This window comes from Bubalus bubalis, chromosome 17, assembly GCF_019923935.1.
Source record: "Bubalus bubalis isolate 160015118507 breed Murrah chromosome 17, NDDB_SH_1, whole genome shotgun sequence".
NCBI classification, from domain to species: Eukaryota; Metazoa; Chordata; class Mammalia; order Artiodactyla; family Bovidae; genus Bubalus; species Bubalus bubalis.
Genome location: NC_059173.1, coordinates 8,653,505 through 8,669,811, shown reverse-complemented (window position 1 = coordinate 8,669,811; position 16,307 = coordinate 8,653,505). Strand labels below are relative to the sequence as shown.

Below are 16,307 nucleotides of genomic sequence, written 5' to 3'. Positions count from 1 at the left end.
GTTAAAGTCATACCTTTGTACAGTTGTCACAGACGACATCCCGCACGGATTCTGACGAGATGAAGTGGTGAAGGCAGTGGTCCAGGGTCAGTGGATGACCCTATGGCACAAGAAGCACTTTCACGAATACAATTCAAGGAGAGCTGGACTGACACTGCTAACAGGGTGCAGCCCAGAGCTTTATTCTGCTTAGGTAGGCTGCGAGGCCTCACAGACACAAGTGGGTGTTTCCCGAACAAAATGGGGAGTTCAGAGCATCCTAGATTTGTTATTCTGGATGGATTCAAGGGTATGAGGACCCAATACTGCAGAAAAGTATGCGCTTCTGTGCTGTTTTACGCATCTCTGAACTTGAGAGGTGTGTGTATATGTATTCGAAAAAGCCAAAATTTCTGCAGCAAGAGAGAAACCACCTTCTTCCCCCAGACAGGTCGTGGTAACCACAGATTAAAACTAAGACAGGTTCAACCAACTATGTGTCTGAGTCATGTGTAGTACCTGAGTTACCCAAGATGCCTCAAAGCTCTTTCAGATTCAGATGTCTCTGAAACAGACTCGAAATAAACCAGAGATTGGTACATACCCATGTGGAGGCTGGAATACTGAGGGAAAGACTGTCGAAGGTATCGAATCGAACGGGACTCTGAAACATAAATTGCAGGAAATACAGAAAGGACTTAGGTTCAAGTCAAAGTTTTATAAGTGGGAAGGTATATGCCTATAAAATAGTTTCATATTTACACACCCAACAGTAACATAGTTAAACATAATGTACTTACCGAGAAGCAAAGTCTATTAAGAACAACTTTGTAAACATAAGAACTACAATAATACTAAAGGACAGCTTGGAAAAACTGTACAATAACATACCTGACCCAGCAAAACAGGGATATTATCCTAAGGAAATAACCATGGACAACATAACTACAAGGACGTAGTTACCACAGCACCATTTAAAACAGCAAAACACGAATGGGTGAAACTTCCAGGGAATGATAGAGTAAATTATATCATGTCCACATAGAGTGGAATACTGTATTTAAAACACTGTAGTAGAAGTATACATGATTACACAGAAAGATGTGCATGTTTTATGATTAATTGGCACCCCCCCCCAAAAAAAAAACAGATGACAAAATACATTTAATAAGAGTTCCTGCTTTTGGGACCTCCCTGGTTTCCCAGTGGTTAAGAATTTGCCTGCCAATGCAGGACAGATGAGTTCAGTCCCTGGTCCAGGAAGAACCCACATGCCATAGAGCAACTAATCACGTGTACCACAACCCCACATAGCCAATGCTCTAGAGCCCATTCTCTGCAACAAGCGAGGCCGCTGCAATGAGAAGCCTGCATACCACAATAAAGAACAGTCCCTGCTGGCTGCAACTAGAGACAGGTCGCATGCAGCAATGAAGACCCAGCATAGCCAAAAATAAATTAATTAATTTTATTTATAAATAAAACAGTAAATAATAAAATCAATAGAGAACTTATTAAAAAAAGATTCAACATCATTAGTCACTCAGTCATGTCCAACTCTTTGCGACCCTATGGACTGTAGCCTGCCAGGCTCTTCTGTCCATGGGATTCTCTAGGCAAGAACACTGGAGTGAGTTGCCATGCCCTCCTCCAGGGGATCTTCTCGACCCAGGGATCAAACCAGCATCTCTTACGTCTCCCACACTGGCAAGAGACATGGGAAGTTCTCATGATAAGGCCAATTAAAACCACAATGAGGGGGGAAAAAATGAGACACCATGTTGCACACAAGAGAATGGCTATAAATAAAAACTTAGATAAAAAGTGTTGATGAGGATGTAGAAAAATTTGAAACTTCATTCAATGCTGGTAGAAATAGAAAAATAGTCTCACAGTCTCTCAAAAGGTTAAACTTAAAGTTACCATATGAGCTAGCAATTCCACTCCTAGGGAAATATTAAAGAGAGATAAAAACATGTTTCCACAAAAATGTGCACGTAACTATTCACAGTAGCATTATACATTAATAGCTGAAAAGTAGAAACAACTCAACTGTCCATCAACTGATGACTGGATAAACAAAATGTGGTCTAGTAATACAGTGGAATAGTACTTGGAAACAAACAGGAACAAAGCACTGGTATGGGCTACAACATGGAAGAACCCTGAAAACATGCTGAGTCAAAGAAGCGAGTCTCAGGGCAACAGACATTGTATGATTCCATTTATATGAAATGTCCTGAACAGACAAATCTATAAAGACAGAAAGTAGATTAGTGGTTTCCGAGGGCTGACAGTGTGAGGAGAAATAAGAAAGGAAGCTAATGGGTACAGGGTTGGTTATTCATGTGTGTGGTGGGGGGATGATAAAAATATCCTAAAACTGACTGAGGTGACAGCTGTACAATTCTCTATTTTTGCATCATGTTCAAAATTTTGCATAATAACATTTTAAAATCTCAGAAACAAAACACACATACATACACACACCAAAGCTAAACAAACAAACAAAAAAAACCAGCTCTAGAATCTGTTGTGTTCACCAAGAGTATAGACCCAACCTCAGGACTCAAAACCCTGCCAATCCACAGTGGGTTTGCTGTTCTTGGTACAGAAGATGCCATCTGAGAGTCAACTGGTATGTCAGCACTCACCAAATGTGGGCAGTCAGTTGACTAAGCACAGAGACCCCAGAAAATCACAAAAGCCAGACAACAATGTCAGTCCGCACACTCTGGTTCCTTCATGAATCTTAAATAAAACCTTGCCAGAAAATACCAGGCACTGGTAGTGTATTTACCTGGTGCTCACAGTGTTTGCAGACCATGTTACTCGTGAGTCGTCCGTGAAAAGGATGCTGAGACTTCCAGTGGTTGGATGTGGGATGTGGTGACCCTGAAACACAGAGCACCTTTGGATAGGCCACCTCTAGCCCTTTGGCACCAACCTCAAAATTCACCATCCTCCTTAGTACGTGGTACAAACACCCTCTTCAGAAAAAAAAGTTTCTGGACTTCCCAGGCAGTCCATTGATTAAGACTCCAGGCTTTCACTGCACAGATATTGGACTTGATCCCTGGTCAGGGAACTAAGATCCTGCATGCCATGAGGCAAGGCCAAAAGAAAACAAAGGCAGGAAAAAAAAAAAGAAGACTTCTGAAAACATCAGAATGAGCAGGTTCTAAAGAACTGGGGTTTGGGGGGGTTAGGATGGGGGTTAGTGGAATAAACACAGCGGTGTGGCGTGCCAGTTAGAACCACGGGCTGAAGACAGGCCGGCCTAGGCTGGGTCTTGGCTTTGCTTCTTTAGTCACCGGACCCAGAGCTAGACTTCATGTTTATAAGCCTCAGTTTTCTGGAAATGGGGATAATTATGATCCCACTATGCCCCACACCTGGGGCTTCCCTGATGGCTCAGCAGGTAAAGGATCTGCCTGCAACACAGGAAACATGGGTTCAATCCCTGGATTGGGAAGATTTCCTGGAGGAGGAAATGGCAACCACTCCAGTATTCTTGCCTGAAAAATGTCCTGGATGGAACAGCCTTGTGGGCTACAGTCCAATGGGGTCGCAGAGTCAGACACGACTGAGCGACTAAGGGCATGCCCCACACCACCAACTTCACAGAGCAGCTGGAAGGCTTCTGTGAGGCATTATGGTGACTGGCACACAGCAGGGACCCAAAAGATAACTGTTCTCATTACTACCAGTGCGCAAAGGAACTGATGTGTCATTTTCTTAAGAAAACAATGATTTCCTTCTAGGGAGGCCTGGGACATTTGCAGAACAGCTGGCCACAGTGGAAACGCGGAGGACACGGCACCTTCAGCTTGTTAAGTTACAGGACCAATTCAAGAAGGTAGAGCGATACCACCACTCGAGGCAGAAACAGGTCCATTAAATAGCAGAAATTGAGCAGGGCTCGGCTGTGATGGAACACTTGAGATGCTCACTGGGGGGATGGTTTAGAGCTGTTTCCGAAACACAAGTTCCTCTCAAATGCACACACTCCAAGTCGGGATGGATGTCACCAGAAAAAAAACATTCTCTTTAGAAAACATAAAGCAAATTACTGTCCTATCGAAAAGGTACACATCTCACATGTTACAGTTCAAGGGAAACAACTACCTCTGGTGCGGCAGGTGATCTGTCTGGGAGTTATTTCTGTCTGCTGCTGCAGGGGAAGAAAGAGAAAGAGGCTGAAAACCCTACTGCTCTCCCTCTGGCCACCCACCCTCAATCCCCTCTTAAATCTCTTGTTTCTGTGCTGACTTCCCTGTTCAAAAATCAACTTTAAGCTAAGCTTCCTAAAAGCAGCCTTAACTGTGCTTTCAGACTGATTTCTGTACCTATTTCTTCACCAAATGCAACTGAACACCTTTCCTCTCTGGAATATCTGCACCCCCCTCCTTTGACTAGTTAACTTTTTTCAACTCTCTAACATTTACAATGTGCCAGGGAAATGAGATTCATTGAGCATTATTGTGGCTCCTCGCTCTCCGGTATTCAAAGTGGGGGCGGGGGGAATACACTCTTTCCTCTCAAGGCCAATGCAAATTGCAGCAAGGGATTACTTTCCAGAACCTCACCGCTGCTAACCACAGTCACTGAATGCAAACTGTGAAGGTTCAGACCCTCCCCCAGCCTCACTCCCACTACTGGCTTTTGATCGAATTTTACTTTTCAGTTTAAAGTTGTAGGAAAATCACACTTGTGTCCCCTGCACCTGTTCGATGTGCACAGACCACATTGGATGTACTGAGAGTGTTAATGGTTTACCTCCAGGGAATGCACATCAAACAGATGTGTGACCCGGGGCTGGCGGTCCCGCTCATCCTCCAGTGATGAAGTGATCACATGGAATAACTCGTGGGCGTCCTGTCAAGAGGGCAGACCATTCTTCAGAGTGGCTGCAGAGGCTGGGCAACGCCAGAACCACCTGCCGTGTGCACCGCCAGGCAGACCCTCTATGGTTAAGCTGAGTAGAGTTTGCTTTCCAGCTTCTCAAGGCCCAGTGTGTTCAACGGAAACGGCTATAAAGGTGGCTGGCTGACCTGATCACTAACAGTGAAGGTGTGGACCAGGTCCCGTGCTCGATGCTCTGATGTGCTCGGAGAGGAAGGGGACCACAGACAGACGTGGTTTCTCTCCCCACACATACCACAGCACCATACGGCTCAGCGTCAGACCCTGGAAACACTCCCCAGGAGCAACTGGGAGCCAAGTGGGTTCCTGACAGAAGAGCAGGACTTAAGGAATGTGGACAAAGAATGTCTCTCGTCACATCAGTAAACAAAGGATGGTGTGGCCACCAGACCAGACCCTGCAGTCACCCCACACTGTGCACCCTGAGGGGATTCAGGATGGAGAAAAGCAGGATATGGGCCCGAGATAGCTAAGGTGCACATTGAAGGAATGATTTCAATGAGCCCAGATGTGTGCATCTTCCCTTACGTAGAAAAGTGCTTAATTCATTAACTTGGGCAGTCTGGTTTTTCTTTAATTAACAGTAATCTTTCGATGTTCTGACTACTGTTTTGTGTTTTTTTTTGCAAACACTTGATATATCCTGGCTGCTCCCTTACCTCTTCGGAGAAGGCCCCGGAGCTATCTGAGAGGCCGTCTCCCTGCTTAAGGACTGCCTTCAGTATGCCAGTCAAATAAAACCCGATTCTCGGCTTTAAGGCTGTACGGTTTTTTTTTTTTGGCTGACAGGTATCTGATGTCCTGAAGGACTAAATTCCAGTCGCTCTCTCTGTTTAGAGAAATGTGAATTGTAGCTAAATAATTCCAGTTACCAGAGGAGGATTACAAAAGTAGTTTCTAAATGGAAAAATATTTCGACATGTAATGGATTAGTCAAGAAGTATCATGAGAAAGCAGAGATACTCTCAACATCGTGTTTAAAAAGTCACACACACATGATTTCCGATTAAAGTGGAAATGGAGACCATCTTTAAAGAAAAGGGGGGTGAGAAAGCCTTCCCACCTCACTTTTCTGAGTTTTTAAACGCCTCTCACTTCAGCCCCACAGTTTGGGGAGCCCAAAGGCTCTGGTCCAGGGGATGGGCAGTGGAGGCGGCAGTGGCCAGCACAAAGCTGGCCGGGGCCAGCCTGGAACGTTGGCGGATGGGAGGAGGTGCTGCCGGAAGTGCGCACCCACGGGGGCGAAACCGTCGGTCCCCAGAGCTTCACGCTGTCAGCCCCAGCGCTGTCCTCCGGGGAAGGGGAGAAGGTATAGTCACTCACATCTCTCTGAAGGCCTCAGGTGTCCCCGTCAGCCACTGAAGTGCAGTCACTCAAGAACTAAAAAGATCTCCCCTCCCTGGCAACAGTGTGCCTACGCCCTGTCCTGTGAACCTTCTCTGTCCCCAATCACAATCTGGTCTCAGGACACTCAGGCTGTCTGAAACGTCACAGAAACATCCACACAGGCCTGGCCACTAACTGCAAGGTCAAGGCTGGCATTTACTCCTCCCGCTGCAGCAAAGCAGCTGTTTCTGGAGCTCAGGCCCAAGCTCATGAATGGAAAGGAGTCTCAGAGGAAACCTGTTTTGAGTATCGTGTTCACCTGCTCTTCAAACGAAGAGATCTGCCATCGGTGCATTCTTAAGACGTCCAACAAGCAGCTTGCATCCAAGACCTCTTCATCAGTGACCTCTTGGCAAGATAAAGCTGGAATCAAAAAAGGCAACAGTTATTAAGTGAACCAACACAACAACTAACCAAGAAAACCTGTGCAGAAAGATGTGTCAAAGCTAATTAAAAATGGAAGGACTGGAAAATTCACCCTGGAATTATGTCTCTTTTGTTACTCTTCCTTGTAGCCTTACCCAGTTAGGATGCTGGTAGACACCTGGAATTTGCTGAATGAATGTAATTTTTCATGTGGCCACAGCATTTAGCAACCGACTTTCACATATTTGAATTACTATCATCAACAGAAACTTACTGTTGCAAGATTCATGTTGAATAAAATGACTTTAACTCTCAACTTGGAAGGACAGGAGGGCCCTTAAACATCCAACTGGTCCCCCCCTACACTTTCTGTCTAGCTCCTTCTCTACAGGACTGTCCCAGGACCATTAGGCCTTGTTTGCATTTGAATTTCTACTACTACAAAGCATCAAGCTCTATGAGGCAGCCTGAAGGAGTCCTCTGAATGGTTTACTTTCCTTTTTTATTTATGTCGTTGTTTTTCGTCGCGCCACCTGGCTTTTGGGATCTTAACTCCTAGAGTAGATATTGAACCCAGCCTTCAGCAGTGAAAACACCAAGGCCTAATGCTTGGACAACCAGGGAATTCAATCTGAGTAGAATCAAGCTTAACAGATATACATAAAAGTTTGATGAGCTTATGAATTTATACTGCCATTAAATCTACATCAGGGGTTGGCAAACTTTTGCTGTAAAAGGTCAGCTAGTAAACATTTTAGGCTTGGCAGGTCTCTGCAGCAACTACTCAACTCTGCCACTGTAACACAAAAAGCAGTCATAGATGATAGATAGATAATATGTAATATTATATAGATATGTAATATTATAAAGACGGTACGTAATAGTATATATTACATAGATACATAAGTAATATTACATAGATAATATGTAAACAAATGGACATGGCTGTGTTTCAATAAAGTTTTATTCACAAAAACAGGTGGCACGCAAATTTGGCCCTGGGGCCAAAGTTTATTGATTCCTGATCCTGACCCCCTCTTCCCTGAGCATATTATTAAGGACCAATATATCACACTGAATCAGCACTGCCATGAGATAAAGAAGATAAAAATATAGGAGGAGCCTGCCTCTCAGTACAGTTTCTGGGAGTTTAGTGACTCTCCAGATAAATTAAGCCAGTGTTTCTTCTCTGTGATTTGCAGTCAGTGAACTGGCAAGATGGCTGTGACCCTGAACGCTGCCATCCCGACCCATGTCGAATCATGGCTGGTGACCTGAGAAGTAGCAGCCTTGCCAGCTGGTAGCCAGTTACTGGTGCAATAAAGCCTGGGGTCAGACCCTTACCCTACCTGTCTAAAGATGTATTATTCCTTCCCTCTTCCTCCTACAGCCCCAGGCAGCCCTGTTAGCTTTTTCCCTCCCAGAGAACATCTGAACGTCCCCTTCAGCCCAGTTTTACCTACAACACTGTGGGGCAGCGCGGCAATGTCTACTGTTTTCCTATCTTACAATCCAGCAACCTTTCTCAGGATCTGCCCAGGGCAACGTGTGACTGTGTGCTTGACGGCCATGTACAAGGAGGTTCGCTATGGCCAGTTTATCTATACAAGGCACCAGAAGCTGATAGCTAAGTGGATGGGGGGACGTGGTACAGCCGTAAAGGTGCATGAGGTTTTGCAAGCCATGTATGTGACACGGGATTAAGATTCAAAATATATTGCTGCTAAGTTGCTTCAGTCGTGTCCGACTCTGTGCGACCCCATAGACGGCAGCCCACCAGGCTCCTCTGTCCATGGGATTCTCCACGCAAGAACACTGGAGTGGGTTGCCATTTCCTTCTCCAATGCATGGAAGTGAAAAGTGAAAGCGAAGTCGCTTAGTCGTATCCGACTCGTAGCGACCCCATGGACTGCAGCCTACCAGTCCCCTCCATCCATGGGATTTTCCAGGCAAGAGTACTGGAGTGGGGTGCCATTGCCTTCTCCTCAAAATATATTAGAGAAAAAAAAAAAAAACTCCTAAAACTCAACAACAAAAACACAGAAAACTGATTTCAAAAATGGATGAAAGATTAGGATAGACATTAAAAAAAACAAAACATATAAATGGCCAATAAACACATGAGAAGATGCCCAACATGACCTATGATTAGGGAAATGCAAACCAAGGCCACAGTGAGACATCACTTTCACACCTACTGAGGTGGCTGCTATCAGAAAGACAGACAATGACAAGTGCTGGTGAGGATGTGGAGAATGGAACATCTGTGCCAAGGGAAGGTAAAAGGCTACAGTCGCTGTGGAAAGCGGTGTGGTGACTCCTCAAGGTATTAAACAGAATTGCCATCTGATCCAGTGAGTCCACATCTGGGTATATAACCCCCCAAAATCAAAAGCAGGGGCTTGAACAGATATATATGTCCACCAATGTCCACAACAGCACTATTCACAATGGCCAAAATGTGGAAACAGCCTAAACGTCCACTGACCTATGAATGGGTAAACAAAATGTGGTGTGTACGTGATACACACACACACACACACACACACACACACACACTGGGAAGTCGTTCATATTCAGCCTGTAGGAATGACCTTCGGACACATGCTCCAGTGTGGATAAACCTCGAGGACATTATGCTAAGTGAAATAAACCTGGTACAAAAGAACAGATATATTGTATGATTCCACTTAAATAAGGTACACAGTCAAACTCACAGAGACAGAAAGTAGAATAGCGGTTACCAGGGTCTGGGGGTAGTAGAAAATAGGGAGTTACCGTTTAATGGATGTAGAGTTTCAATACGGAAGATGAAAACATTCTGGAGATAAACAGTGGTCACGGTTGCCCAACAGTGTCAATATACCTATTACTACAGAACTGTTTACTTCAAAACGATTAAGATGGTAAATTTTAAGTTATGGATATTTTACCACAGTTTTATAAATGAGCAAAGGATATGAGCTAGTAGTTCACAGAAGACAATAATACATGAGACCAGTAAATTCAGATAAAGAAAAAAAAAGTGAATGAGGGAGAGATATGTGTACGAAACGGCTGTTTCTCTAATGCACATAAGGTTATTTGGTCATGAAAAAACAAAGAAAACAATATATCATTTCTGTGGGTAGGCAGAAATGCAGTTAAATGCATAGAAATGGTCTGGAAGGTTACACTTATCTTTTGCTTTCTGAAAGGAAGGGGGGAAGAAGGGCTGGGATAGTGGTAAAGAGAACTTCAGGCCTCTCTGTAATGCTTTAACTTTTCACAAGGAGAATTTATTCAGGCTTTACTTACGGAATTAAAAATTATTTCTAAAAACCAAAATAAAAGACACAAAGAGGCAGAAGCAGAGAAGGGAGCATATGGCAAGAGGACACCTAACCCTCCGTTGTGACAGCACCTAGCCTGCGTTGGGACGCCCGTGTAGACATGCCAGTTCTTCACACAGTCTTTGGGGTGGTAATTTTTTTTTTTAAACAGGGCAGTAAAAGAAAAGAGTTTCAAGTTGCCTCTTATGTAGAAGAGCAGAACTTGCTTTTCATAAAGGTTTCTGGTCAAGGTGAGATCATACCTCAGGTTAAGCAATACTCAGCTAACTGTTTTCAAAATCCAATTTTTTTTCTGATTATTTTTTTCTAATAATACATAATCATTATTGAAAGTTTTAGTAGGGTTTTTTTTCATCTTTTAAAATTGTCACCTGTACTATACCAAAATATCCATGGCTAATGTTTTGGCCTTTTTCTGTCCACCCTTTATCTGTGGACATTTTCACTTTCCTGAAGTCAAATTATACCATATTTTGTATCCTGCTCTTTTAAACTTAATAGGATAGCTGATGACTCCTCCCAAATTAGAACTAAAACATTTCAGAAAGATGATTCTTAATGGCTGGGTAACATTCCATTGTTGGCTTAATCAACCTACTGCCGGATAAACACATTCTTCCCTTGCTCCCCAAACCCCCATTACAACAAGGTGCTGGAAGTCTTTGCTCACACAGTCAGCCATCCATACCCACTTGTTCCATATCCTCAGAGTCTGCCAACCAAAGATTGAAAATACTCAGGGAAAAAAATTCCAGAAAGTCCCCCAGAGCAAAACTTGACTCTTCCAGGCACTGGCAACTATTTACATGGAATTTACATTGTATCAGACATTATAAGTAATGTAGAGATGATTGACAGTTGATGGGAGGATGTACACAGGTTATACACAAATGCTACGACATTTCACATAAGGGGCTTGAGCACCTGCAGGTTTTGGTGTCTGCCTGTAGGGGTGTACAGATGCTGCAGGAGGAAAAACCAGTTCTACAGTTAAAAAAAAAGTGGTTAAAAATAAAACGAGAGGAAGCAACTTAGATGTCCATGGACAGATAGATAAAGTTGTGATACATATATACAATGGAATATTACTGAGCCATAAAAAGGAACAGAATTGAGTCACTTGTAGTAAGGTGGATGAACCTAGAGCCTGATACAGAGTGAAGAAAGAAAGAGAGAAACAAATACTGCATATTGACATATATCTGTTATGGAATCTAGACAAATGGTACTGATGAACCTATCTGCAGGGCAGGAAGAGAGACACAGACATAGAGAGTGGGCTTGTGGCCGCAGCGGGCGAAGGAGAGGGTGGGACGGACTGAGAGCAGCACTGGCATACACACCGTCATGTGTAAACTGGCAGCTGGTGGGGAGCTGCTGTATAGCACAGGGAGCCCAGCTCGGTGCTCGGTGATGACCTAGAGGGGTGGACTGGAGAGTGGGGAGACGGAATACAGGGAAGGAGGCTCAAGAACAAGCAGACACCTGTGTGCATGTGGCTGATTCGTGTTGCTGTCCAGCAGAAACTACTACAATGTTGTAAAGCAGTTATACCCCAATATTTTTTTTTAATGAAGTTAGATTGGTGGCTTCCTAAAACCTTCACCAAGCCCATGTACACCGTGGCTTTCCAACCTCAGGGCTAGTACTGGGCCATTCCCAAACTTGCCTGCCCTGGGAACAAACTCCACTCCCAGCTAGTATAGATCACAGTCCGCTGAACTACTAGGTCAAACGGTCCTGGGTGTTTTGCAAGTTGTTACTGTGTGGTTCCAAACCACCTTCAGCCAAGGCTGTCCCAAATGAGACCACCAGCATGTAGGAACGTGTCCCCCAGGGGCAGCTCAGGATTGTAGATTTGCTTCTGAATCTTTGCTGACAGGCCAAAAAGCGGTACCTCACTATTATGCTATTAATATTTCTTTGATGGTGGACACAGTGAATATTTATTTTGCTTGTTTTGTTTGTTAGATACATCCTATGTGTTAGTCGCTGAGTCATGTCCAACTCTTTTGGGACCCCAAGGACTGGACTGCAGCCCACCAGGCTTCTTTCTCTGTAGGATTCTCCAGGCAAGAATACTGGAGTGGACTGCCATGCCCTCCTCCAGGGGATCTTTCCGACCCAGGGATCAAACCTGGGTCTCCTGCATTGCAGGCGGATTCTCTGTGGTCTGAGCCACAGGGGAAGCCCGGGTATATCCTGTCTCTACCTAAATACAATTTGTATTATTGCTTTTGTGAATTACCTCATTTCCTAGGATAAAATATATATATATTTTTTAACTTTGATGTTTTTGAAACTGGAGTACTTCTTACAATCCAAATGCTTAAATGGCAGTGGGTTTTTTTTTTTTCCTTCCTTAAAAAGCTATTACTGACAATTTTTAAAATAAATGATTACATCTTTGATTAAAAAAAAAAAAAGCCTGAGTGTATCTATTGGGCCCTTAGTGCTTTTTTCATAAGAATCTGTGTGATTTTTTTTCCTACAGGAAGGCTATTAACCCTTCGCCTGCCATCTGGGCTGCTGCTTTGAAAACGCACACAATCCCCTTTCCATTTCCAGCTCAGTACCTTTCAGGAGGTGCAACAGCGTCAACGATAAGTACTGGTGTTGGGGGGGCTCCTTGTGACCCCCAGTGTACTGGGTGGTGAACTCTTCCAGCCACTTGATGAAGGTGGGGCAGGCGGACAGGCCCTGCAGCAGGGAGTTCATGAAGCAGGTGTTCCCCAAGTTGACAAGGCCAGGCACAAGCCCTAAGTGAGGGGGGAGAAGAGAAGAGCACATCACACTGGACTGGCTCTTTGTTCCTCTCCCATCTGGGCCCCAGAGCTCCTGCACTGTGGCCTTGGACTGGAGACCCCAATCTCAGAAAGCCCTCATCCACAGAGACCAGGGGGCCAAGCGTTCTGTCCCAGCCGAGGCCTGGCCCTAATAATGCTCCTTCAGGAGACTGGAGGCTGCAGAATGGCAGGTCCTGGCCATGTGGGACTCGTGAAACTCACCAGAGCACCAGAGCATCTGGCACAGCCTGGCTTACGTTAAATGTACAGAAACACTTAGTAACCTCTCTCTCTCTCTTTCTCTCCCTCACTCTCTCTCTCTCTCCTTCGTTAAGAAAGCAATGTTTCTCACAACAGAAGAAAACAATCGTTTTGTTCTTGCTCCCTCAGGACAATGATTTTGTTCTCATAATCAGTGGAAAAGACACTGCTCCTGCCATTCTGATCAGTCTTTCTGCAAAGAGATTAACAAGATCTGACACACTTCCCTCTTCTGCTGAAACTGAAAACAACAAAACCAAAATTTTTATTATGAAAGTTCTCAAACATCCACAAAAGAAGAATAGATATCTAATGAACCCCAATAACAACCATCCCCAAATTGAACAATGATTCAGGGTGGGGTGTGAGGTGGAAGGGAGGTTCAAGAGGGAGGGGACACATGTATACCTATGGCTGATTTATGTTGATGTATGTCAGAAATCAGCACAACATTGTAAAGCAATTATCCTCCAATTAAAAATAAATAAATTTTAAAAAAATGATTAACATTTTGCTACATCTGTCCCTTTTATGCATTTATTTTGGCTGAATTTTAATCAATATAAGTAGAGCAACATTGACAAAAGGGGGCATTTTTAAAAATAAGAAAATAGATTTTTTTGTTAACGAAGAAATGAACTTGAAACATTTACTAGTGACTATTTACTAGCGACTAGCAGCCATTTAGTGAAAGCACAAAGGCATCACACAATTAGGCAGCTGTACAGCTGAAAAACACAATGGCCGTAATAATGAGGACATTTAGACAATTAAGCCACTTGAAATTTCTCATTACGAAGCATGTCTCAAACTCACGCCTTTAGTGGGGGTGAAATATAAATCTTTTTACTACACGATATAAAATAATGAGTCATTAAAATTAACTTCTGCTTAAAAGCAAATACTGTTGACAGAACTGAAGACGCAGGAGAACCACACACGTCCTCCCCCTTTGGTAATGTTTTTGAATAATTAAATGTTTGGGTCGAATCTACAAACTATGATGCAAAGGCTTCATTTCTTACCTTTTCTACGCTTCTTTCTTTCTGTAATGGGACCCCAAATAACATAGATTCCTGCTGCAAGAGCAGCAGCAATTCCACCTATAACACCCCAGTTCTTCATGACTTTGTATCTAAAAAAGAAAATAAGTTGACTGTCTTTCCTCATAACAAATACGTGTATATATCGGGACAGGTACACATATATATAACATTTCATCAAAATAACCCATTGGCCTGCCAAATACCTAGCTTTCAAATTAAAGTAATATACAGTATAGGATATGTCTTGAAAATCTGCACACACAGGTATTAGGATTTAAAACCTAAGTCGGAGCACAACCTCCACAAGCCCCACTTCACTCGAGAACGGGGTCCAGGGCTTTCCTCCTGCTCTGTCTCTCATCCTACCGCCATACTGGCCACCACCCCAGCCAAAGCCATGCTCCCGCCCCAGGGCCTTTGCATGGCTGCCCTCTCTGCCTGGGGTGCTCTTCCCCCAGGTCCCACTGCTTGGCTCATTCCCGGCCCTTCTTCCTTTTTTTTTAATTATTTTTTATTTTTTTGCCTTGCCATGTGGCATGGGGGCTCTTAGTTCCACAACCAGGGATTGAACCTGTGCCCTCTGCAGCGGAAGTGCAGTCTTAACCACTGGGCTGCCAGGAAAGTCTCTCCCTCTCACATCTAACAAACTATTAGAACCTGCTCTCATGACATTTTACCCAGCTCTACTTTTTCTTTTCACCATAGTGCTCTCCACTTTCCAACATAACATTCACTGATTCACCACGTTTATTTTCAGTCTCCCTCAACTAAAATGCAAAGTCCCCATGGACAGGGATCTTTGTTTTACACACTAACATATTCCAAGCGCTTCCAAGTGTTTAGATCACACAGTAGGTTCTTGATAGTATTTATTGAATAATTGGAGAAATACAGAAATGGATTTATCTTTTAGGTTATTAAACGGGGGGAGATCTTTATACACAGTATAAAGATAGATATATAAAGTATAAAGATAGATGTAAAAATAGATCTTTATACAATCATATAAAGATCCTCTAAATATTTATTACATATTAAATGTTTCTTCATTTGAAGCTTGACCTCAACACTGAAGTTATTCTTTTACTACTAATAAAGAAATTTCACCAGCAGTTTAAAACACTGTCTTCACACACAGTTATGTATTTCCACTAAATAAAGCAAACAATATATACACGAACTTCTGCAGGAAGTGGGGGCTGAGGGTAGCCACAGTGCTCAGTCGGAAACTGCAGCCCGTGGGAGGAGGGTAGACAGAGAAGGGACATCAGGACCCTGGCAGGACTGGGGACTCATACTATCGGGGGTCCTGGCAGGAATGGGGGAATCTCAACAAGACTGGGAGCCTTAACAGGTTAAGGGGTCCTGATTGATTTAGGAGCCCCTGCAAGATAAGGAGTCACTAATAAGACCGAGGACTCCTACAGACTAAGGGATCCCTGGCAAAACGGGGGCGGGGGGCGGTGACAGGAAGAGGGGTACTGACAAAATGGGGTGGGGGGTACACTAGCAAGCTCGGGGTACTCTAACAGGGTTGTGAGAATCATGGCAGGTTTGGGGAGCTGGGCAAGGTTTGTGAAACCTAGCAGGCCAGAAACTGACCTAACTGGGGAGCCCAGAAGAATTGAGGGTATCTTGACAGGATGAGGGAGTCCAGGAAGTCCTCCGAGGCGCTGAGAGCTCCGAGAGGCCACTGACAAGCCTGAGTCTCCCGGAAGTTCTGGCGACAGTGACAGGGTTGGAGGAGACATTGGCAGGTGGAAGGACGGGGGTGGAGGGGGCACTGATAAAACTGGGGGCCCAGCAGAACTGGGGAATGCGGACAGAACCGGCGTTGCCTTGAGGCCCTGGAGGCCCGACACCCCCACCCCCGACCCAGGGCCTGGGCCTCCAGCCCTGCCGACGCAGACGTCTCCAGAATGCCCGCTCCGGCCCCGGGGACCCTGAGTGGAGCGTGGAAGGGCCTCCACAGGCGCCCCGGCCCCGGCCTCCCCGGCCGCCCCGCCCCCCAGAGCTCACCTGACGGCCACCCCGGTCCGCAGGAAGCGCTGGATGGCCCTGTCGGCCGCGGTCATCGCCGCCGAGGCCCGGGAGCTCAGCATCGCGGCTGCGCGGGAGGCGAGCCGCCGCCCCCGCCGCTGTCGCCGCGGCCGGACCCAGGGCTCCGAGGGCTCCCGAGGCGGCGGAACCCGTAGCCAAAGCCCCAGCTCCTCCGGGGAGGGTAG

At 44.9% G+C, this 16,307-nt stretch overlaps 1 protein-coding gene across 5 annotated transcripts in view; it reads right to left on the bottom strand.

The window, feature by feature from the left end:
• Positions 1-16,307, bottom strand: part of USP30 (ubiquitin specific peptidase 30) — a 26,344-nt gene extending 10,037 nt beyond the window's left edge. For 2 of the 5 annotated variants that reach the window (XM_006044842.4, XM_006044843.4), the window contains exons 1-9: positions 16,102-16,304; positions 14,062-14,171; positions 12,566-12,748; positions 6,551-6,654; positions 4,759-4,857; positions 4,108-4,153; positions 2,780-2,874; positions 584-643; positions 14-100 (exon numbers count right to left, since the gene is read on the bottom strand). In XM_006044842.4, the coding sequence (XP_006044904.1) occupies positions 14-100; positions 584-643; positions 2,780-2,874; positions 4,108-4,153; positions 4,759-4,857; positions 6,551-6,654; positions 12,566-12,748; positions 14,062-14,171; positions 16,102-16,184 (867 nt within the window). In that variant the 5' untranslated portion in view covers positions 16,185-16,304. Of the gene's footprint in view, positions 1-13; positions 101-583; positions 644-2,779; positions 2,875-4,107; positions 4,154-4,758; positions 4,858-6,550; positions 6,655-12,565; positions 12,749-14,061; positions 14,172-15,684; positions 15,803-16,101 lie in introns of all 5 variants that reach the window. The other 3 variants (XM_025267460.3, XM_044930035.2, XM_044930036.2) reach the window with 3 other exon arrangements.